The sequence below is a fragment of the Sturnira hondurensis genome, unplaced genomic scaffold, assembly GCF_014824575.4.
Source record: "Sturnira hondurensis isolate 20B ecotype Veracruz unplaced genomic scaffold, ASM1482457v3 Scaffold0023357, whole genome shotgun sequence".
NCBI classification, from domain to species: domain Eukaryota; kingdom Metazoa; phylum Chordata; class Mammalia; order Chiroptera; family Phyllostomidae; genus Sturnira; species Sturnira hondurensis.
Window position 1 is genome coordinate 2,956,453 of NW_028095988.1, and position 25,688 is coordinate 2,982,140.

The window sequence follows — 25,688 nt, forward strand, 5'->3', positions numbered from 1 at the left end:
TAAAGGAACCAGAAAAAGCAAACAAAGCCCAAAGTAAGTGGGATAATGGAAATAATAAAGATCAGGATGGAAATTAGTAAGATAGAAACTTCAACAACAATACAAAAGATAAATGAAATAAGTACTAGTACCTTATTTTGCCATATATGATGTGCATTTTTTTTGCCCAAATTTTTTAGGAAAAAATCAGGATGTGCATTATACAAGGATAGTACCAATTCTGTACCTATATAAATGTTTTTCTATTTACGCTTACATGTTAAAAGTGAAATTCCAGAAAGCAATAATGGCATCTGTATGTGAAATAATACCCTGAAATACAATAATTGGTTTTGTTTCTAAATATAAAGAAATAAAAAACTGAATTAAAAATTAAAATGAAAGATTTCTTTCCTGAAAGTTTGGGCCAAAACATGGGTGCACATTATACACAGAAGCAATTCATACACAGCAAAATACAGTACTTTAAAAATAAATAAAACTGACAGAGTTTAGCCAGTTTCATCAATAGAAAAAGAGAAGGGGAATGCACGAGAGGCAACCATACATTGATAGTTCTCTCCTTCTCTCCTTCCCTTCCCCTCTAAAGATAAATAAATAAAATCTTAAAAAAAAAAAAAAGAAAAAGAGAGAAGGGCCCAAATAAATATATCAGAAATGAAACAGTGACAACCAACACTATAGTAATATGCAGGATTATAAGATAATACTATGAACAATTTACACCAACAAACTGGACAACCTGAAAGAAATGAATAAATTCCTGAAAACATACAATCTTCCAAGACTGAGTACTAGTAATGAAATTGAATTTGGAGTATTCAAAAAACTCCAGACAAACAAAAGCCCAGAACAAGATGGCCTCACAGTTTAATTTTATGAAACATTCAAAGCAGAATTAATACCTATCATTCTTACACTATTTCAAAAAACTTGAAGAGGAAGGAAAGCTTCCAAACATTACCCTGATACCAAAACCAAAGGCAATACAAGAAAAGAAAATTATAAGCCAATGTCCCTGATGAACACACAGATGCAAAAATTCTCAACAGCCCTGGCTGGTATGGCACAGTGGACTGAGCACTGGCATACAAACCAAAATGTCCTTGGTTCAACTCCTAGTCAGAGCATGTGCCTGGGTTGCAGGCCAGGTACCTAGCTGGGGAATGCAAGAGGCAACCACACATTAATGTTTCTCTCACATACTGTTGTTTCTTTCCCGTTCTTTTCTCCCTCCCTCCCCTCTCTCTAAAAATAAATAAAATCTTTTTAAAAATCCCAACAAAATATTAGCAAACTGAATTAAACAATACATTAAGACAGTGATTTTCAACTGGTACTGAAACACACTTGTGCTGTGAGAATTTTTAAAACATGTAATACCTGACTATTTGGTCAGAAGCACTGACCTCTTTTCCCTTAGACTAGCAAATTAAAAAACGACAACAGCCAACACAATAGCTGTCTGTTATAAGTCAAAATTATACCCATTTCTTGTCAGATGGGCAAAAAATATATTTTTTGATGTGACACAGAATTTTAGTAATTAGACTATCTGTGTCGTGAGATAAAAGACTGAAAACTGTTGCATTAAAAGAATCATACACCACGACCAAGAGGGATTTATTCCAGAGATGCAAGGGTGGTTCAGTATCTTCAAGTCTATCAATGTGATACTCAACATAAACAAAATGAAAGATAAAAATTATATGATCACCTCAATAGATGCAGAAATAGCATTTGACAAAATTGAACATGTTTATGATAAAAACTCTCAACAAAGTGGGTATAGTGGGAACATACCTCAAACAAAATAAACACCACACATGACAAACTCACAGCTAACATTATAATCAACAGTGAAAAGCTAAAAATTTTTTTTCTCTAAGATCTGAAAAAAGACAAGGATGCCCACTCTCATCTCACCACTTTTATTCAGCATAGTATTGGAAATCCTAGCCAGGGAAATCAGACAAAAAGAAGAAAAAAAAAATGAAATAAAGGAAAGAAAAGGCATTCAAATTGGAAAAGAAGTAAAACTGTCACTGTTTGCACATGATATGATACTATATATAGAAAACCCTAAAGATTATACCAAAATACTATTAGAACTCATAAATGAATTCAGTAAAATTGCAGGGTAACAATATTAATATACAAAAATCTTTTGCATTTCTATACACTAATAACAAATTATCAGAAAAAAATTTTAAAAACCACTGACTTGCAATTGCATCAAAAAGAATAAAATAGCCCTGGCTGGTGTAGCTCAGTGGATTGAGCGCGGGCCTGCTAACCACAGGATCACAGTTCGATTCCCAGTCAGGGCACATGCCTGGGTTGCAGGCCAGTTCCCAGCGGAGAACTCATGAGAGGCAACCATACATATTCTCTCCTTCTCTCCTTCCCTTCCCCTCTAAAGATAAATAAATAAAATCTTTTAAAAAAAGAATAAAATACCTAGGAATAAATTCAACCAAGGAGGTAAAAGACCTGTACTCAAAAAACTATTAAGACACTGATGAAAGAAACTGAAGAAGAAACAAATAAGTAGAAGGATATACCATGCTCATGGATTAGAAGAACTAATATTGTTAAAATGTCCATATACTCAAAACAATCTATAGATTCAATACAATTCCTATCAAAATACCAATGGTATTTTTCACAGAACTAGAACAAATAGTCTTAAAATTTATATCAAGAAGACCCTGAATAGGCAAAGCAATCTTGAGAAATAAAAAGGTGGGGACATCATGCTCCCTGATTTCAAACAGTACTACAAAGCTATAATTTAAAAAAAAAAACAACAACAGTATATACTGACACAAAAACAGACACATAGATCAATGGAACAGAACAGAGAGCCCAGAAATAAAACACCTATATGGTCAATTAATATATGACAAAGAAGGGAAGAATATACAATGGGGAAAAACAGTCTCTTCAATAAATAATGGAAAACTGAACAGATACATGCAAAAATTAAAACTACACCACTTTCTTATACTATATACAAAAATAAACTCAAAATGGATTAAAGATGTACATGTAAGAACTGAAACTACAAAACTCCTAGAAAAAAGCATAAGCAGTAAACTCTCTGATATCAGTCTTAGCAGTATTTTTTAGATATGTTCCCTCAGGAAAACACAACAACAGCAAAAGTAAACAAATGGGACCACATAAAATTAAAAAGGTGTAGCATAGCCAAGGAAACCATCAACAAAACTAAAAGGCAACCTATGAATGGGAGAAAATATTTTCAAATGGTATGTGCGATAAGAGTTTAATATCCAAAATATATAAAGACTTTATACAAGTTAGTATCAAAAACACAAACAATCCAATTAAAAAATGGGCAGAGGATCTGAACAGACATTTCTCCAAAGATGACCTAGAGATGTCACTAATCATCACAAACGAAAAGTTGCTCAACATCACTAGTCATCAGGGAAATGCAAATCAAAACTATGAGATATTACCTCACACCTGTTAGAAGGACTATTATCAAGAAGACAACTAAGAGTAAGAGTTGCTTTTCTCTGGTGTGATTATATCCTGTGCAGCTGTTATGTGAACAATAGTCGTTTATGTCCATCCCTCTTCTCTCCCACCTAATTGCTTGCCACCACCTGATGGAAGATTGACAGACATGGACATGAGCCCCCTGAGGCCCCAAGACTATCTTTTTGGTTTTGAACTAAAGACTGACAAAGATCATCACTTTAAGGTGGATAATGATGAAAATGATGAACGGTCATTTTAAGGGCTGGTGCAAAGGATGAATTATACATTGTTGAAACAGAGGCAATGAACTGTGAAGGCAATCCAATTAAAGTAACACTGGCAGCAACTCTGATGATGTCTGTATAGCCAGTCGTTTCCCTTGGTAGCTCTGAAGTAATATCGCCTGTTGTCTTAGAGTTCAAGTGTGGTTTAGGGCCTGTGCATCTTGGCACATAGCACTCAGTACTGCAGAGGACAGTGCAGAGTCAGAAGACGATGGGGAAGAGGACGTGAAACCCCAAAGTATATCTAGAAAGCATTCTGCCCTAGAAGTGGTAGCAAGTTTCCACAGAAAAAAGTAAAACTTTCCACTGACAAGGATCATGAGAATGAAGATAATGATGATGGTTTTCATGATGAGGAAGCTGAAGAAAAACTTCCAATAAAGAAATCTGTATGAGATTTTCCAGCAAAAAGTCAAACCAGAATGGAAAAGACTCAAAACCATTAATACCAAGAATCCTTCAAAAGACAGGAAAGAAAACACCAAAAGGACCCAGGCCTGTAGAAGATACTAGAGCAAAAATGAAAGCAAGTATAGAAAAAAGTGGTTCTCTGGAAACAGACATGCAAGTCCAGGAATCAGAGTCCCAAGCTGGCAAATACATTCAATGTTATGAAAAGGAGAGAGCCAGATTGCTCTCCCCAACAAAGACATCATTTAGAATCGAAGGGCAGATAAAGAGCTTCCTAGACAAGAAAAAACTAAAGGAGTTCATCATTACCAAACCATTATTATACAAAATGTCAAAGGGACTTATTTAAGAAAAGAAGATCAAAACTATGAACAATAAAATGGCAATAATTACAAATCTATCAACAATTGAATCTAAAACACAAACTAAAAAAAATATGAAGAACAAAGACAGAATCACGGATGTGGAGAGCATTTTCGTGGTTGCCAGATGGGAGGGGGCTGTTGGGGACTGAGTGAAGAGGTAAGAAGATTAAGAAGCAGAAAGAGGTAGTTACAGAATAGCCATGGGGATGTAAAGTATAGTATAGGACATGGAGTAGCCAAAGAACTTATATGCATGACCCATGGGCAGGAACAATCGGGGGGGATTGCCTGAGGTAGCAGGTGGTGTGGAGTGGAGCGGGAGCTAAGGGGGGAAAATCAGGACAACTATAATAACATAATCAATAAGATATAATTTAAAAAACAAAAGAAAATGGTATTTCTCTTCCCAAAGTGGAAGCCAAATGTATCGATTATGTAAAAAATTGCTTCTAGATGACCAACTAGAAGGCTATTCAAAATTTCTGGCAGTGGTGCAAGTTTCCTTAAGACAATAGTTTAAACGGTTTGTTAAAATTTTCCATCTTATTTCACATCTGTAACAGTTGGTATCTCGCTATTCTTTTTATAATGCAAAGCAAGAACTTTTCCTACTGTGTCTGATAAACTATGTCCGGGTTCCACTGCCAAGAATGCATGGTCCAAAAATGTCTGTTTAGTTTCCGAAGTGAAACTCCACCCTCTGCTGGATTGTAAGTATGCATGAAATGTTACAACAGGACACAGTAGTAGTGAAGGTCAGACAAATTGAAATGGTGGGAAGACAAAAATGTATGTGTAAAATTGGTACAGCCACTATGGAAAACAGTATGGAGATTTCTCAAACATTTAAAAATAAAACTACCATATGACCCAGCAATTCCACTTATGGGGATTTATCTAAAGAAACTAAAAGCATTAATTTAAAAAGATATATGCCCCTGGCTGGTGTAGCTCAGAGGATTGAGCGCGGGCCTGCAAACCACACGATCACAGTTCGATTCCCAGTCAGGGCACATGCCTAGGTTGCAGGCCAGTTCCCAGCAGGGGACTCACAAGAGACAACCATACATTGATATTTCTCTCCTTCTCTCCTTCCCTTCCCCTCTAAAGATAAATAAATAAAATCTTTAAAAAAATAAAATAAAATAAAAAGATATATGCACCCCCACATTCACTGCAGCATTACTTACAATCGTGAAGATATGGAAGCAACTCGATGTTCATAGATAAGATGTGACACACACACACAACAGAATGTTATTCGACTATAAACAAAACTATCTGCAACAACAAAGATGGATATACAAAGTATATAACACTAAGTGAAACAAGTCATATAGAAAATGACAAATACTGTATGGTTTCGCTTACATGTGAAATCTAAAAACAAAACAAATGAACAAACAAAAACAAATCTCACAGATACAGAGAACAAACTGATGGTTCCCAGAGAGGAGGAAGGAGTAAGGGGATGGGCAAAAAAGGTGAAAGGAATTAAGAAATACAAATTACAGCCCTGTGGTTGAGCACTGGCCTGAGAACCAAAGAGTCGTGGGTTCAATTCCCAGTCAGGGCACAGGTTTGGGTTGTCGGCCAGGTCCCTAGTGCCCAGTAGGGGGCACGTGACAGGCAACCACACAGTGATGTTTCTCTCCCTCTCTTTCTCCCTCCCTCCACTCTATCTAGAATAAATAAATATTTTTTAAAAGAAGTACAAATTACAATTTACAAAGTAAGTCACAGGTATTATAATGTACAGCATGGGGAGCAGAATCAATAATGTTATAATAAATGTATAACAACAGATGGTTAGTAGACTTAATATGGTGATCACTTTTTAAGATATGTAATGTTAAGTCAGTATGTTGTACACCTGAAAGGAATACTGTATGCAAACTATAATTTTTAAAAAAAGTGTGGGGCAGATTATATTATTGGTCTCAATTATCTGTCATACTACCTATGAGAGAATTATACAGAACTGCCTACTGCCACATGGAAATACATTGTCCTGTTATGTGATTTGATCTAACCACTGTTCTTTCAATAAATAGAAGTGAAGTTATTTCACGAGTGAGCTGAAGCTTCAAGGGCTATAAAGTGGCCCTAAGACTGGAATGTCTCAAGATTAGGTGCTACTAACTTCAGGTTCAGGTCCATTAAAGGAATAAAGATGAGACATTACAGATCATCTCCTCAGATGCAGGAAAATCATTTGATAAAAATCAACATCCATTTATGATTTTAAAAACCTCAGCAAACTAAGAATAGGAGGAAACATTTTTATCCTTATAAGGAGCACCTACCAAAAAACTCACAGTTGACATCATTAACTATTAGTGAATGATTTAATGCTTTACTCCTAAGATTGAAAACATGTCAAAGATGTCCTCTTGGATTACTTCTATTCAACATTATACTAGAAGTCCTAGCAATAAGGCAAAAAAAATGACATACAGTTCGGAAACATAGAAAGAAAACTCACTAATTACAAACATGACTGCCTATGAAAATCTCACAGAACATACAAAAACCTCACAGAGCCAGGTAGTGAGTTTGGCAAGGTCATAGGATACAAGGTCAACATACAGAAATCAACTGTACTTCTAAAAACTAACAGCAAGCAACTGAAAAATACAAATTTAAGATTTGTTTATAGCAGTTTCAGAAATATGAAATGCTTAGGGATACCTTTTAAAAATATGTCTAAGACCCACACAATAAGAATTATAAAACACTGCTGAGAAAAATTAAAGACCCAAACAAACGGAAAATATGCCATGTTCATGGATTGGAAGATGTAATATTGTTAAGATACACATTCTCCCCAAAGGACATACACATCAAATACAATCCCAACCATAATCTAACAGGTTTTATTTTTTTTTAAAGAAGAGATTAACAAACTGATTCTAAAATTTGTATGAAAATGCAAAGGGACCTTGAATCTCCAAAACAATCTGGAAAAAGATGAATAACTAACTTATACTGAATTCAAAACCTATTATTAGCCCTGGTTAGTACGGCTCAAAGGTCTCCAGTTTGATTCCCAGTCAGGGCACACGCCTGGGTTGCGGGCCAGGGTCCCAGTTGGCAGCCTGAGACAGGCAACTATTTGATGATTCTCTCCCTCTCTTTCTCCCTCCCTTCCCCTCTGTCTAAAAGTGAAATAAATAAAATCTTTAAAAAAAATTACTAACAGTGATTAAAATAATATGGTATAAGCATAAGAATAGAGATTAATGTAAGAGAATATAACGTCCAGAAATATACAACACATATATAGTCAAACTGGTTTTCTACAAAGTTGCCAAAGCAATTAAATAGGGAAAGAGAAGTCTTTTCAGCAAGTGACAATGGAACAATGGGATAGTCACAAGGAGAAAAAAAAACAGAAACTTGATCCCAACCTCATGTCTTACACAAAAATTGAGATACATCAGAGATGTAAATGTAAAATCTAAAACTGTAACATTAAAAGAAAACATCTCAGGGAAATTTTTTTAGATTGGATATACAAAGCAAGAACTACATTAAGAAAAAGTATGGTAAATTAGGTTTCATCAAAATTTATATATTTTTAAGAATTTTATTTACTTATATTTAGAGAGAGGAGAAGGGAGGGGAGAAGAGGAAGAGAAACATCAATGTGTGGTTACCTTTCGTGTGCCCCCTACCAGGGACCTGGCCCACAACCCAGGCATGTGCCCTGACTGGGCATCCAACTGGTGACCCTTTGGTGTATAGGCTGGTATTCCATCTACTGAGCCACACCAGCCAGGGCAGGTTTCAACAAAATTTAAAATCTCCAGACCTGGCTGGTGTGGCTCAGGGGAAGGAGCACCAGCCTGGAAACTGAAGGGTCACCAATTCCCAGTTTCAGGGCACAAGAGAGACAACTGACTGATGTTTCTCTCACCCATCGATGTTTCTCTCCCTCTCCTTCAATATTGCCCCTCCCTCTCTCTCTAAAAATAAATAAATAAAATCTTTAAAAATAAAGTAGAAAAGCAATAGACTGAGAGAAAACAAACACAAAACACAGATGTCACAGAAGACTTACATGCACAACAAACCAAGGCTTTCTTTACTCTAAATCTTTTAGTTTTTTTAAATATTCATCTGAAGATATTTCATTGCTTTTAGAGAGAGAGGAAGGGAGAGAGAAAAAAACTTGGATGTGAGATAGAAACATCAATCGGCTGCCTCCCATACCCCCCCAGTCAGGGATGGGAACCGTCAACCATTTGTTTCCGGCATAAATGGAAACATACAGGACCGTGCTCCAACCAGCCGAGCCACACAGGCTAGGGCTTTCAATGGTATCATTCACCCATTTTTCTTAGGAGCTGGTGGGGTCTTTCTCTTACTGATTTGTAGAAGCAGCCCTTTAAAGAAAATTACTTCTGTGATATTGCAAATTATTTCCCAGCTTACTATTTTTGTTTTTACACTGCTTCTATTTATATATGCAAAACTATTTTTTACATAATTGAATTAATTTTCTTTATAGCATCTGAGGTTTAAGTTGTACAAAGAATAGACTTTATTACCTTGACTTTTTTTTTTTACAAGTTCTTTTACAGAGACACCTAGTGGACTTCTGGTCAACATGGAGGTGTAGATATACATGGTTCGCCTCCTTGCACAACCACATCAAAATTGCAACTAAACTACAGAAAAAACATCACTCAGAACCATCAGAAATCAAGCTGAACAGAAGTCTGACAACTACGGAACTAAAGAAACCACATCCATCCAGGCTGGTAGGAGACATGGAATAAGCTGGTCCTACACCCACATGGGGTGAATAAAAATTCCAAAGGGTATCTTGGGAATGAGGGGTCCCAGTCTGACATCGGGAACTCCAGCCCAGGGTTCCATGCCAGAAAGATAAGTCATCATAACTTCTGGCTGAAAAACCAATGGGGATGGAGTTGGTGGAAGAAACCATGGGATTCCCACCAAAGCAGTTCCTCCTAAAGAGCACTCACATACTTACTCAGATTCACTCCCTCTGAGCTCTGGCACCAGGGTAGAAGCCAGAAAGGGACCAGTGGCATAGAGGTAGGAACTGAAGTGTCTGGCATCAGGACGAGAGCTGGGGGATAGCATTATTCCAGACAGAAGGATGGGCAGAGGCCACTGACCCTTTTCTGAGCCATCCCCAAACACAGCCACAGAGTCAGCAGGTAGGTACCATATCAAAGACTCCATCAACCTGACTAACACTGTTTCCCTACTCTGGAGATCCCCAGAGATTCTATACCACCCAACTAAAGGGACCAGCCCTTTAGTTGCTTTTCCATATGAATGGCTGGTCTTGGCTCATGCTTCACAACATCCTACATCCTCTCTAATAAGCAACAGCCAGCCTCAGTGAGTCCCTAGCCCCTGAACCTCTTGCTAAGTGATTCCAAACCTAGCACTAGCAACAGCCAGCCTTGGATCACAGCTTGGCTTCACCTGGGAACCTCCAAGCCCAGCACAAGTAGCCCAGCACAAGTAGCAGCAACCTCCAGGTTGCTTTGTAACTAATGTTGGGAGGCCTGAGAAGAATATTGGTGGGGGCTGACCTTAGTCTACACCACCTAGGAAACCAAAGAGCCTGCACACCTAGTGAACAGCTACAGACCACACTGGAGCCCCACCACACTGCCTCTGCACAGATGATGGTCCACAGAGCACAAGTTGGTGGTCAGTGGTCACAGAAAGTACTTACAACTGACTGGCCTGGGTAAATCCTTCCCACTGACCCCCCAATATCAATCAAGGCTCAACTACAAGAGGAGGGTGTACTCAGCCTACAAGATGGGCACATCTCAAGTACCCAGCTTGGGTGACAGGAGAGGGTGAGCCACTGGACCCTACAGGAAACCTATTACATTAGGCCACACTACCAAGATGGGCAGTCACAGCAGCTCTACCTAATACATAACAACACAAGGAGGCTGCCAAAACTAGGAGACAAAGAAACGTGGCCCAAATGAAAGAACAGATCAAAATTCCAGAAAAAGAAGTAAACAAAATGGACATAAGCAATCCATCACATGCAGAGTTCAAAACACTGGTTATAAGGATGCTCAAGGAACTTAGTGAGGACCTCAACAGCATAAAAAAGATCCAGTCAGAAATTAAGGATACACTAATTGAAATAAAGAAAAATTTAAAGGGAAACAATAGTAGAGTGGATGAAGCCAAGAATCAGATCAATGATTTGGAACATAAGGAAGCAAAAATCAACCAATCAAAACAAGAAGGACAAAGGGTCCAAGAAAACATGGATAGTGTAAGGAGCCTCTGGGACAACTTCAAGTGCATCAACATTCACATCATAGGGTTGCCAGAAGGAGAAGATAAAGAGCAAGCAATTGGCAATGTAATTAAATAACAGTGAAAGAAAACTTCCCTAATTTGGTGAAGAAAATAGACATGCAAGTCCAGGAAGCTCAGAGTCCCAAACAAGATGGATACAAAGAGGCCCACTCCAAGACACATCATAATTAAAATGCTAAAGGTTAAACATAAAGAGAGAATTGTAAAAGCAGCAAGAGAAGAGCTGTTAGTACAGGGGAATTAGTACAGGGGAGTTCTAATAAGACTGTCAGCCAATTTCTCAAAAGAAATATTCAAAGTCATGAAAAGCATGGACCTACAGCCAAGATTACTCTATCCAGCAAAGCTATCATTTAGAATTGACGTGAGGCCAAAGAGCTTCCCTGATAAGGTCAAGTTAAGAAAAAACTAAAAAAGTTCATCATCACCAAATAATTATTATAAAAATGTCAAAGGGACTTGTTTAAGAAAAAGATCAAAACTACAAACAATAAAACGGCAATAAGTACATATATATATATATCAACAACTGAATCAAAAATACAAACTAAGAAAACAAAAAGAACAGGGACAGGATCATGGATAAGGACAGCATTTTGATGGTTGCAAGACGGGAGGGGGTTGTAGAAGAACGGATAAAGAGGTAAGGGGCTTAAGAAGCACAAATAAGTTGTGCTTAAATAAGCACAACTTTTTTTTAAAAAGTTTTTTAAAAAACTTTTTTAAAGTTTTTTTAAGTTTTTTAAAACTTATTTAAAACTTTAAATAAGTTGGTACAGAATAGCCATGGGGTTGTAAAATACAGCATAGGGAATATTGTAGCCAAAGAACTTACACACATGACTTCAACAACAGTGTGTGGATGCCTGAGGGAGTGGGGGGTATGGGTGGACAGGAGCAAAGAGGGAAAAATTGGGACAAATATAATAGCATAATCTATAAAATACAAATTTAAAAAACTTACGAATTCTCTTAGTACTTTCACTGTTTCATTTTATTGCTTCTAAATTCTTAGTTATTCTGTAATTTTCTTAATGTAATCTAATTTACTGGTACTTCATTCTTCTATTTTTCTTTTTTTTCCTTAATAATAAAGGCCTTTGTGGCTATTAGTTTTTTCTTCAAAACAGCTCTCCATAGCAGTTGGTAGATGTATTCCCCTTCTATACCTTTGTAGACAGTTTGTACAAAACTTTGTTTTGGATCCAAGGGTTCTATCCAGTAATGTGTCTGTGTGTAAAATCTTCAAATTGTTAAGATTTTTAATCCCCTTTAATTATTTATTTCAATTAGGATGAATTGTGATCAAGAAATAATATAAGTAAGTAATAATTTTCTTTGTAGCCATGCACACAAATCAATTTTTACAAATTTTCCTTAGAGGAATAAGTGTGTATTTTCTTTTGAGGGGAATAAAGATCTAGTACAGGGCGTCCAACCTCACGTCGTCTCTGGGCCACATGTAACACACAAACACTAATGAAGACTGGTGAGCCAGAAAAAAAAGTCTGTGCATAATTTTCATGATTACCACAGGTAATCAAAAATGTCCTGACATAATACCCCTAATTATGCAGAGGCCCTTTTGGTAATCTTTTAAAATAATCAAGCAGATCCCAACTCTGTGATCACTAATATACAGTATGTACATATCTAAGTAACAAAACTAAGTGATATTTTAAGTAAATTTATGATTGTGTTGAGCCACATTCATAGCCATCCTGTGTCGCATGTGCCCTGACTAGGAATTGAACCCAGGACCTTTCGGTTTATGGGATGATGCTCCAACCAGCTAGGCCATGCCAGCCAGGGCTATACTCTTTTCTGATATAAAGAACATCATTGTCTAGCAAGCAGTACAAGCCACATATATGGAAGTCACTTTTCACACTTCCTTCCCCTCCATCCCTATAACCAACCCATCACCAAATCCTGTTAATTTTACTTCCTAGATCACACTCATATTTGGGCATATCTCTCACCTCTCTTGCTACCATTCTAATCCAAAATACCATCAATTTGTCATGGCCTCCTATTCTACCCATATCAACTTTGTTCCCAAATTCATCCACCTTCTTTAGTACTACTAGACTTCAAATGGCATGGTATCACCTAAAACCGTCCAACAGATTCCTATACACTTAGGATAAAATTCAAGACACAGACTCTACATCTCTAGATCAGGTTCACTTCTTATCAGTCTCTTCTTTGCTCTCTGCACTTCAGCAACACTAGCCTTCTCCCATGATTCTACCATCATATGTAATGATTATCACTTACTGTGTGTTTACCATGTACCTACTAGCTTGCATGTGTTACCTCATTTATCCTCACCACAAGGTAAATACTATTGATTTTTACAGATGAGGAAACAGTGGCTTATAAAAATTAAGTAATTTGCCTAAGGTCTTACAACTAGTTAAGTGGCTAAACTAGGATCTAAACCCAGGTCTGAGTTCATTATATCTATTTCCCCAGATTTACACTCTTCAACCACATTTCATTTCTCTTGGCACTACTAAGATGCCTTGCATCCAAAGTTCAATCAGGTGTTTTTGTACTTTGCAAAATGTTATCTCCAGCCCTAGCTGGTGAGGCTCAGTGGATTGAGCACTGGCCTGCAAATGGAAAGGTCACTGGTTCCACTCCCAGTCAGGACGCATGCCTGGGCTGCAGGCCAGGTCCCCAATTGGGAGTGTGCTAGAGGCAGCCAACAGATGTTTCTCTTGCACATTGATGTTTCTCTTCCTGTCTTTCTCCCTCCCTTCCCCTCTTGATGAAGATACATAAATAAAATCTTTTTGTTTTAAATTTATCTACATCCACAACTACTTAAGATAAGACTTAGTCTTAATTTCTCTAACCCACAGGTGGCAAACACAAGGCCCTGAGCCAGACACCTTGTTTCTACACAGCAGCAGCACTGAGCTCTCACTTAACTGCTAAGGAGTAGTTACATTTATACAGTCCTAAAGTTACATTCCACCCTTTGAAGGCAACTGGGAGGCTGATGTGGCCCCTGGTGAAAATGAGTTTAACACCCCTGGTCTAAGCCATCCAGTATAAAAAGTACAAAGTTATAATATCTCTAGGGCTATGACTAGAATTTGAAATTGCTGGTAATTTTCACAATATATCAAAGATAGAATATAAATGGGCCTTTTTAATGTTGCTGGCATAGTCAATGAATATAGAGATAGCATATTTTGCTGTGAATAACACACTCCCATGTATAACATGCACTCACAATTTTGGCCCAAACTTTCAAGAAAAATATTTTGTTTTAATTGCTTAATTCAATTTTAATTTATTTAGACACTATTTTTATATTATAAAGAAATTTTAGCATTTATTTTTTAACATATTATGGTAAAAGAAATTTCGTATAACAAACAATTACAAAACACAAGAACAGATACAAGGTATTTCAGGTACTACCCATGTATAATGTGTGTCCTTATTTTTCCCACAAAAAACTTGGGGAGCCCTGGCTGGTGTAGCTCAGTGGATTGAGTGTGGGCCTGCGAACCACACGATCGCGGTTCAATTCCCAGTCAGTGCACATGCCTCGGTTGCAGGCCAGTTCCCAGCAGGGGACTCACGAGAGGCAACCATACATTGATATTTCTCTCCTTCCCTCCCCCTCTAAAGATAAATAAATAAAATATTCAAAGACAAACTTGGGCAAAAAATTGCTCATTATACACAGCAAAATACTGTAAATTAAGATTGAGACTTCCGGCCAGCCAGTATGGAGGTGTAGGTAGACACACTGCCTCCTTGCACACCCAAAAGAAGGACAAGAACAAATTTAAAAAGAAACCACAACCAGAACTGCCAGAAAGTTGAACTCTATGGATGTCTGACAACCAAGGAGTTAAAGAAGAAACAGTTATCCAGACTGGTGGGAAGGGCAGAGACAGGCAGGGTGGAAAGGACCCGGCAGGCCAACAGCTATGTGCAGATAAACTGGGAGGAGCAACTGTGGAGGGAGACAGACCACACAACCCAGGGTTCCAGCACAGGGAAATAAAGCCTCATAAACTTCTGGCTGAAAAAATCTGTGGGAAATGCTGCAGCAGCATTTCCCAGGCACACAGGAGAGTTCAGTGGAGAGACCACGGGGTCCTAGAACATACACAAGCCCACACAACTGTGAATCATCACCAGAAGGGTCTAATTTGCTTGGGGGAAGAAGGACAAGTTACTGAAAGCAAGCTGGGCACCAAGCAAACAGCACTGCTCCCTCTCTGACCCCTTCCCCACAACACAGCAATGGGGGTTGCCATGCAGTGGCAAATACCTATGGCTCCACCCTTTACAATGTAAGAGGCATGTGGAGACAAAGAAATATGGCCCAAATGAAAGAACAAATCAAAGCTCCAAAAACAGAACTAAGTAATGAAGTGAGAGCCAACCTATCAGATGCAGAGTTCAAAACACTGGTCATTAGGATGCTCACAAAAGTGGTTGAGTATGGTTGAAAAACAGGAAGCAGTGAAAGCTATGCAAAGTGTAATAAAGAGAAATATACAGGGGACCAACAGTAAAGGGAAGGAAACCAGGACTCAAATCAATGGTTTGGACCAGAAGAAAGAAACATTCAACCAGAACAGGACGAAGAAACAAGAATTCAAAAAAATGAGGAGAAGCTTAGGAACCTCTGGGACAACTTTTAACATTCCAACATCCAAATCATGGGGGTGCCAGAAGGAGAAGAGGGAGAGCAAGAAATTGAAAACTTATTTGAAGAAATAATGAAGGAAAGCTTTCCCGATCTGGTGAAGGAGACAGGCATACAAGCCCAGGAAGTTCAGAGAGTCCCAAACAAGTTGGACCCCAGAAGGAACACACCCAGGCACATCATAATTAAGTTACCCAAGGTTAAGGATAAGGACAGAATCTTAAAAGCAGCAAGAGAAATGGAAAGAGTTACCTACAAAGGAATTCCCGTGACTATCAGCTGGTTTCTCGAAAGAAACCTTGCAGACAAGAGTGGGCTGGAAAGGAGTATTCAAAGTCATGAAAGGCAAGGACCTACATCCAAGATGACTCTATCCAGCAAAGCTATGAGTTAGATGGAAGGGCAGATGAAGTGTTTCCCAGGCAAGGTCAAGTTAAAGTTCATCATCACCAAGCCCTTATTACATAAAACGTTAAAGGGACTTATCTAAGAAGATGATCAAAAATACAAACAATAAAATGACAACAAACTCACAACTAAATCTGAAAACAAAGTAAGCAAACAACCAGAACAGGAACAGAATTTCAGAAATGGAGATCACATAGAGGGCTGTCAGGAGGGAGGGGGAGGAGGAAGAGGGAAAAGGTATAGGGAATAAGCAGCATAAATGGTTGGTACAAAATAGACAGAGGAACGTTAACAATACTATAGGAGCCCTGGTTGGTACAGCTCAGTGGATTGAACACTGGACTGTGAAGCGAAGGGTTTCCTGTTCAATTCCCACTTGGGGCACATGCCTGGGTTGTGTGCCAGGTCCCCAGTGTGGGGCACACAAGAGGCAACCACACATTGATGTTTCTCTCCCTTTCTTTCTCCCTCACTTCCCCTCCCTCTAAAAATAAATAAATAAAATCTTTACAAAATAATATAGAGAATGCAGAAGCCAAAGAAGTTATATGTATGACCTATGGACATGAACTAAGGTTGGTGCGGAATGAGGGTGGCAGGTGAGGTGCAGGGTAGAGAGGAATAAAGGAGAGAAAAAAATGGAACAACTGTAATAGCATAATCAATAAAAATATATATATTTTTTGCCCTGGCTGGTGTAGCTCAGTGGATTGAGCGTGGGCTGCGAACCAAAGGGTCACCAGTTCAATTCCCAGTCAAGGCACATGCCTGGGTGGAGGGCCAGGTCTCAAGTGGGGGCCACGTGAGAGGCAATCACATACTGATGTTTCTCTGCCTCTCTTTTTCTCTCCCTTCTCCTCTCTCTAAAAATAAATAAATAAAATCTTTAAAAAAATAAAATAAACTTTAAAAAAAGACAAAAAAGACTGAATTACTCTGATTTATCATTTTGATACATAAGCAATCTAAAACCCAAATTAAGTGTCCAAGTTGCACAATAAGGTAGCAGTCATGCAAACTATTAACTTTCTGCCCAGTGGTTGTTATATCATGCTTCAATCAAGTGGATAGACTCATGTTACTAATGTCTTGTCTTTTGAACAAGATTTGAAAGAATCAATAAAAAACTGTCACATTAAAGAGTCTGTTTCTATTTAATATCATGTTGGTAATAAACTTATTCTTCCACTCAAAGTGACTTATCACTTGCATTTTAAATTCAGAATAAAGAGTAGTAAAGAGAATACCTTTTTAGTCCACCTTTTTACTCCATTATATCCTTTGGTTACCAGCTGTCTATGAAAAAAGCTGTTGAAGAAGTGAACCTAGAAGAGACAGCAAATATAAGCACCAAAATTATATTAGTCTGTGCCCAGATTTAACTTAAAAAATGGAAATTTAAAAATCCTTGAATATACTGTAGACAAAAATAATGTTTCTTCTTTAAAATAATAACCAAAAATATAGAAAATATATTACATGTTTCACAGAAATTTCCATTAGAATGACCATACACCTGTTATCTATAGTTAGAGCTGGAATGGGCAGTAAGTAGATTATCTGAATCCAATCAAGTGGAGAAGCAAGCTGACAAATTTTTCCAAATTAGGTGATCAAGGTAAAAGAAGCTACGGTAAGATTACTCTGAACTAAAGGAATACAGATTAGGAAAACTAACCTCATATGAAGAAAGTGAATTTGAAGACATTTATTGTCATAACAACTGTAAAAAGGCCTTATTGTAATCAATTCTGGCATTGAAAGAATTACTCTGGTCATTTGGAACATCTTGTCCTACATGCTTGGCTTCAAATTTCTGGCTTATAAATTAGTATCAGCTCACCTGAGAGAGTAAAGTATTGTAGTCTTAAAGCGTTTACCCAGTAACTTTGACTTACTTATGATGAAAAAATTGTTCTCTTACTGCTGAGGTTCTCAGGATGCAGTCACCAGACCACATGCATTATCAGCATTACCTGGGAACTTTCGAGAATGCAAATTCTGAGGTCCTACCCCAGACCTACTGAAGCACAAACTGTGAGGTTGGGGCTCAGCAATCTGGTTTTATAAATCTTCCAGGGATTCTGATGCATATTTATTTTGAGAACCATGTAGCTTAAGATATAGATAAAACAGAACTTATAGTAGCTATCTCTAGAGCAGAGATCCTCAAACTTTGTACCCATCAGAATCCAGAATGCAATCTGACAGACTAGCCTCACGATTCCAATTTAAAATGCTTAACATATTTGCAATTTTTAAAGACTTTTATTTATTTTTAAAGAGATGGAAGGGAGGTAGAGGAAGAGGGAGCAAAACATGGAGAAGTGAAAGATACATCGACTAGTTGCCTTTCATACACTCCCAAATGGGGACCTGGCCCACAACTCAGGCATGTGCCCTGACTAGGAATCAAACTAGCAACCCGCTAGTTTGCAGGCCATTGCTCAACCCACTGAGCCATACCAGCCAGGACCATATTTGTGATTTTAAGTGGGAAGTCATGACATTTTGTCTATATTCATAAATAGTGTTGGAATATGAAATTCATTACATCACCTGATTAAACCATTAGGCTTATAAAACTTTATAAAGTACTTTGAAAGGTTTTGTTTGTTGAAATCAAAAGCTATTCACTAAGCAATCTAAGTACTCAGAAAGAAAATACATTAAATTTAAAAATAGTTTTAATATATAAGTTCTTAAGGGAATTTTACAATTTAAGGGAGTCAGTTTGTATTTGAACTGAGTAGCATAGCAAAGATTAATCCAAGAGTTCTGGCTGGTGTAGCTCAGTGGATTGAGCACTGGCCTGCGAACCAAAGGGTCTCCGGTTCAATTCCCAGTCAGAGCACATGACTGGGCTGTGGACCAGGTTCCCAGTAGGGGGTGCATGAGAAGCAACCACACACTGATGTTTCTCTTCCTCTCTTTCTACCTCCCTTCTTCTCTCTCTAAAAATATATAAAATCTTAAAAAAATAAAAGATTAATCCAAGATAAAGTTAAAATAAACACTACCACTTTTTTTCTAACCCTCACCCTGCAGGACATTTTTTCTTTCATTGCTTTTAGAGGGTGAGGAAAGCAGAGAGGAAGAGAGAAACATCAAAGTGAAAGAATAGCATCAACTGGTTGCCTCCCTTACACGCCCAGACTGGAGATCCGAGATTGCATGTGTCCAGGCTGGAGTTGCACATTACCATGCCTGGACCAAGGATCGAATCCACAACCTAGGTATGTACCCTGACTGCGAATCAAACCTGCCACCTTTCAGTTATGAAATGACACTCCAACCAAGCCACACTGGTGAAGGTACTTTACCACTTTTTTAAAGAGAGCAAGACTAAGTTAAATTTAAAAGCTTAAAGCAGTCTTAACTGGTGTGGCCCAGTTGGTTGGGCATCATCACTAGTAAAGCAAAGCGTTGCTAGTTCAATTTCTGTTCAGGGCACATGCCTGATTTACTGGTCAGTCCCCAGTTGGCGCACATATAAGAGGCAACGCATTGATGTTTCTCTCACACATGAATGGTTCTCTCCCTCTCTTTACCCCTCCCTGCCACTCTAAAAAATTAATTAATTAATTTAAAAGCTTAAAACAAATATTCACTCTTGTGCATCTTCTACCAAAAAGTTTCCTTAAGATACCAACAAACACACACACTCCATTTATATATTTACTTTTTCAGAGAGAACAGAAGGGAGAAAGAGAAAAACATAGACCAGTTGCCTCTCCCATGCCCCCAAATGGGGACTTGGCTTGCAACCCAGGCATATGCCCAGAGCAGGAATCGAACTAGTGACCCTTAGGTTTGCTGGACAATACCCAACCCACTGAGCCACACCAGTCAGGGCTAACGTACTCAGTTTGAAACAACTAAGGAAGGTAACACTGGCATCATGACTTCCTTATACAGAAGTGATTTCACAAAATTTAAGCCCCATCCCAGCACATAATCAAGACAAAATGTAACTCTTTTAATCTTTTTTTTTAAGATTTATTTTTTTTTAGAGAGAGGAAAAGGGAGGAAGAGAGGGAGAAACACATCAATATGTGAGAGAAACACTGATGGATTTTGCCTCTCATACATACCTCAACCATGGACCTGGTCCATAACCTAGACATGTGACCTGACCAGGAATGTAACCCACAACCTTTTGCTCTGCAGTACAACACTCAACTATTTGAGCCACACCAGTCAAGAGTGTAACTCTTTTTTAAAAATCTAAGAATATCAGCCCTGGCCAGTGTGGCTCTGTTAACTGGATGACACCTGCAAACTGAAAGGTTGTGGGTTCAATTCCCAGTCAGAGCACACACATGGGTTGCCAGTTCAGTCTCAGGTCAGGGTACACACAAGAGGCAATCAATTGATGTCTCTCTCACATCGATGTTTCTCTCTCTCTTTCTCCCTCCCTTCTCCTCTCTCTAGAATCAATACAAGAAAAAAAATCTAAGGAATATCAAATAATTACATAAAGGTTTCTTGAGTTTTTTTTTTTAAATAAGGACTCTCCTAAAGAAGAGTAAGTTTTCACTTACTTTGTCTGGCACTGCATCCATTATCAGCTCACCATACATATTAATGACCTATAAAAAGTCAACATAAAACCAGCTTACTAACCCTATTCAACTCAAAACATCCCACTAAGAATGAATAACACAATATACTGCTAACAATTATCAAACCTTTTGGATAGTGAGGTTAGTGAGTCATTTCAGTAAGGAATAAAGAATCCTTGATTCCAAAAGATAACTGTGAGGCCAATCCAGAAGTTATTAATTAAATGTTACTGTCCAACATCCTCTGCAACTTTCCCACGATGGGCACCTACGATACACTCACCTGGTCATTCAGCCAATTCTGACCATCCAACGTCGCCAAATCATCCATATCCAGCATGTGCTTATTGTAAAAGACACGGAAGTTGCATTTTTGATGTGTGGCCCGATAGTTTGTTATTTCCCTATTGATAAATGGTTTTCTGAAACAGAAAGATTTCAAAACAAAAGATTAAAAATGTAAGTTCTGCTCTATTTATTGCTAAATCCTTTTTAATCACAAAAAGTCATATATACTAAGAATTTTATTTTAAAAAAGGGCTTAACTTAGGCATCATTGACAAACCTATTAGAAAAGTCTTCATTAAAGACATCTTTTAACCTTCCAAGGACATCTTTTTCACTGAGTGGGACCAAACTGCCATACTTCTTCATAACCTCATCTAGAAATCCTTAAATAAAGAAAGAAAAATTAAGATGGAAAAAAACATTTTCAGCAAATCATTCTCCCAATACTTAAACTTTACATAATATTTAACACACATTTACTCATATTACCACATATATTATTTTAAAAATCTGGACAAAGCCAAAGGGGGTAGGTTCAAGGGTGGGAGGAGGGGATGGGTGAGGTGAGGGGGGGATGGGGAGATGAAAATGGAGACAACTGTACCTGAAAAACAATTTTAAAAACCTTTTAAAAGTTATGTTGTATAAACAAATTAAATGAATTAGGCCTTCCCCGTTCCAATCTAGAGAAATGCTCTACAGCATCATCTCACACTCGATTTCTAAGCCACATCACTAATGCGCTATTAGAGAATGAATGGCTAAAACTAAAGGCTGACATCTCTCAGATTCTATCTCACAGTAGAATCCTATCTCCTAAAGAGTGAAATCTAAGGGGATTAATTGGGGGGTGGGCAGAGCAGAAGAGAGCAAGGGGGGGGCGGGGAACGGGACTGAGACAACTCTAATTGGACAATAAAGAACTTAAATATCTGATTAAATGTGTCTATCACATTTGTTAGTGGAATGAATTACCTATTTAAAAATCACAATTAGAGGGAATTAATTGTTGAGACCATTGTCAAAGATCATTTGGTAAAGGTTAATTTCATCTCACATCAAGGGACAAATTCTAAAGCATTTTTAATATCATATAATTTGAAAGCAGCATACTCTGAATAACACTATAAGGTAAGCTTAACTGGATAATTGCTATTGAAACATATTTTAAGAAGAAAAATAGAATCAAGGATAACTTCTTGGCCAGAATATAGCATAGTCTTCAGGTCAATTTAGGTCACCTATATACATATTTTAATGGCTTCCAAAAGGATTCACTGAATATACCTAAAGAGGCCCTAGGGAATAAAACCAGGACATTATTCCTAAGTAAACACAAAGAAACTGAAAGGGAGGGAAGGTTAAGAGGCTCACAGAAGTGCAGGCATGACTAGTGCTGAATGGAGACAGCAACAGCCTGGCCAACCGTCACTTTGACAGTTAAGCCTACTAGGTTAACATGGGGAAAATAAGGACAATAGCTACTTATTTTACCTAACTCCCTTTCTAAGTTTAAGAAAGGCCTCTGTTACACATCAATACAAATGAACAGAAGACACACAACAAATGACTGTCTTGGGAATGGAGTGTTTTGTATGGGAGAGGAACAAAAAAGGGTGTGGAAATCTATTTTTCCTCCTGTTAGTCTCCCACCAGAGTGGCTACCAATGGGAAAGGTTTAAGACAAGAACAAAGGTCAAAACAGCACAGAGTTGTTTGCATTTACCTAATAATGGTCTAGGCTTTGGGCATACAGAAGAGAAATGGGGGGGGGGGAGTGTCATGTTCTAGCTTAATTAGAGTAGGAAATAGAGATTTGGGGCTTCTAAACTACGAATAGAGCATATATCGGTCTACAGCACTTACCCTAATTTTTTTGTAAGTATGTAGATTTACTGGTTGACTTTTTTTTTTTTTGAGAGAGAGTGAAACATCCAACTTGTTGTTCCACCCATTATGCATTCACTGGTTGCTTCTTGTATGTGCCCTGACTGGGGATAGAACCTACAAACTTGGTGTATCAGGATGATGTGTTAATCAACTGGGCAACCCAGCCAGGGCTACAATTTACCTTACAGTGATCTAAGTATAATCTTGTATCTACATGGGAGAATGGGTCCAAACAGAAGATAAGGAATTCCAACATTTGAGAAACTGCATTTAAGGAACAAATTTTATATAAAAATAATGTCCCTAACAACAAAAAAAGACTCAACTTTAGGACCAGCAAACCTTCACTGGGACTTCTCAAATAAGGAAGCAGGCTTGGCTATCATGGGGATATGAACTTCAATTCCAAACAAGTATTAAAGAGGTGTCCTTGCTAACAATGTTATCGCTGTGGAGTAGTATTTTGGGGATTTTAAGTTGTTACATTTTTCCCTCTTACCTGTATTTTTGTTTTCACTTTCAGATGATAAACATGGGTTCCTTATGCATAGAGAAGCCCTACCAGAATCTTTAAGGAGAACCCTAGATGACAATGTCTCACTGATGCACACCATTTACTCACTGGGACCAGAAGTGAAACCCACAAGAAGGGCACACTCAGCCCACAAGAAGGGCACACTTCAAGTACCCATCTTGGGTGATAGGGGAGACTATGCCACTGGACCCTACAGAACACCTACTACATTATGCCACATTACCAAAACAGGGAGTCAAAGCAGCCCTACCTAATATATAGAAACAAATACAGGGAGGCTGCCAAAGCTAGGAGATAAAGAAATATGGTTCAAATGAAAGAACAAATCAAAACTCCAGAAAAAGAACTAAACTAAATAAGGTAAGCATTTTATCAGATGCAGAGTTCAAAACACTGGTTATAAGCATGCTCAAGGAACTTAGTGGGGACTTCAGCAGCATAAAAAAGACCCAGTCAGAAACAAAGGATACACTAGTTGAAATAAAGAACAATTTACAGGAAAACAACAGAAGACTGGATGAAGTTGAAAATCAAATCAATGATTTGGAACATGAAGAAGCCAAAAACCACCACACAAAAAGAATTAAAAATAAAAATAAAAATTAGAATAGTATAAACAGCCTCTCGGACAACTTCAAGAAGTCCAACATTCACATCATAGGTGTGCCAGAAGAAGAGAAAGAGCAAAAAGTTAGAAATCTGAAAAAAACAGTGAAAGAAAACTTCCCCTAATTTGGTGAAGGAAATAGACATGCAAGCCCAGGAAGAACAGAGTCCCAGTCATGATGGCTGCAAACTGGCTCACTGCAAGACACACTGTAATCAAAAGGCTGAAAGTTAAAGAGAGACTCTTAAAAGCAGCAAGAGAAGTTAATTACCAGGTTGGGGGGGGGGCGGGGAGAATGGGTGAGGAACTGAGGGGATTAAGAAGTACGAATAGGTAAATTACAGAATAGTCATGGGAATTTAAAGCACAGTGCAGGAAATGGAGTAGTCAAAGAACTTATATGCATGAACATGACCCATGAACATGAACAATGGTGTGGGGATTGTCTGAGGGAATGGGGGTGCTGGGTGGAGGGAGGCGAAGGGGGGAAAAAGTCAAGGCAACTATAATAGCATAATCAATAAAATACAATTTTTAAAAAAGATAAAATATAGAAAAAAAGAAAACAACAAAAAACTACAGTTCAAATTATACTCCATGCTGCAAATACAAAAGATAATAATATAAAACAGTAAAACCTGAGGTGTTACTTTAGAACTTAAATTACTCAGTTAAGTTAAACTGTGTTGGATCATTTTTTCTTGCAACAACATCCCACCCTAAAAACAGAAAAAGTTTCACCATGTTGTGTACATAAGAAATATAACCATTTGGTTCCAACAAAATACAATACACATGCCAGAAATCAAAAATAAAGAAGGCATAAAATATAAGGATAAATTTAAGGATTGTGCAAAACCTAAGTAAAAAGCATTATAAAATTCTGTTAAGAAACACATAGGTCAATAAATGGAGTAATTCTTTGTTTTTAGACAGGAAAACACAAATATTGTAATGAACACAATTTTCTTTAAATTAATCTATAAATGTAATACCAATTAAATGTCATAGTTTAATTGAAAAATATAAATCCAGGCCCTGGCTGGTATAGCTCAGTGGATTGAGCACGGGCCTGCGAACCACACAATCGTGGTTCAATTCCCAGTCAGGGCACATGCCTGGGTTGCAGGCCAGTTCCCAGCAGGGGACTCATGAGAGGCAACCATACATTGTTATTTCTCTCCTTCTCTTCCTCTCTAAAGATAAATAAATAAAATCTTTAATATATATATATATAGATATAGATATAGATATAGATATAGATATAGATATATAGATATAGATATATATAAATCCAAAATTCATCTAGGGACAGAAGTGTGAGAAATTCCTAGAAAATTTTTATAAGGATTAAAAGGGAGTGGTGAATAAGCAGCAAGAGAGGAAAAGTTGGGCTAGTTCCACCAAATTATGAAGACTACAGTAAGCAAAGCAGAATAGTGCTAGCATAGAAATAAACCCAATGGCAGGTGCATCTCATAACCATGGGGAAAATACGAATCAATCAATAAACAGTATTAGAACTAGTGAGTAAATCTTTTATTCACAGTTGGAATTCATTTTGGTGTAAAGAATGTGGTAGATGTCCATCTTTACTTTTTTTCCAAATGGCTAAGTGTAAAAATGACAATTAATAGTAGAAAATAGGGTTGAACATTTTTATGGAATTTAAATAGGGGGAGGTGGGAGTGGGTGGGGCAGAAAACAGTGGTGTGGGAAAATGGAGACAGCCATATGTGAACAATAAAAGAGTAAAAAAAAAGAATTTAAACAGGAAGAAGTTTTCATTTTGAGAAGTTTTTTCC

General features: G+C 37.7%; 1 protein-coding gene and 1 pseudogene across 6 annotated transcripts in view; one reads left to right on the top strand and one right to left on the bottom strand.

Moving 5' to 3' along the window:
• The window catches only part of SENP5 (SUMO specific peptidase 5), a 77,221-nt gene that overhangs the window by 22,824 nt on the left and 28,709 nt on the right, over positions 1-25,688 (bottom strand). For 4 of the 6 annotated variants that reach the window (XM_037037649.1, XM_037037651.1, XM_037037646.1 and 1 more), the window contains exons 3-6: positions 21,129-21,234; positions 20,847-20,985; positions 20,543-20,590; positions 17,246-17,323 (exon numbers count right to left, since the gene is read on the bottom strand). In XM_037037649.1, the coding sequence (XP_036893544.1) occupies positions 17,246-17,323; positions 20,543-20,590; positions 20,847-20,985; positions 21,129-21,234 (371 nt within the window). The remainder of the gene's footprint in view (positions 1-17,245; positions 17,324-20,542; positions 20,591-20,846; positions 20,986-21,128; positions 21,235-25,688) is intronic. The other 2 variants (XM_037037648.1, XM_037037650.1) reach the window with 2 other exon arrangements.
• On the top strand, positions 3,501-5,218 carry LOC118980930 (nucleophosmin-like; annotated as a pseudogene).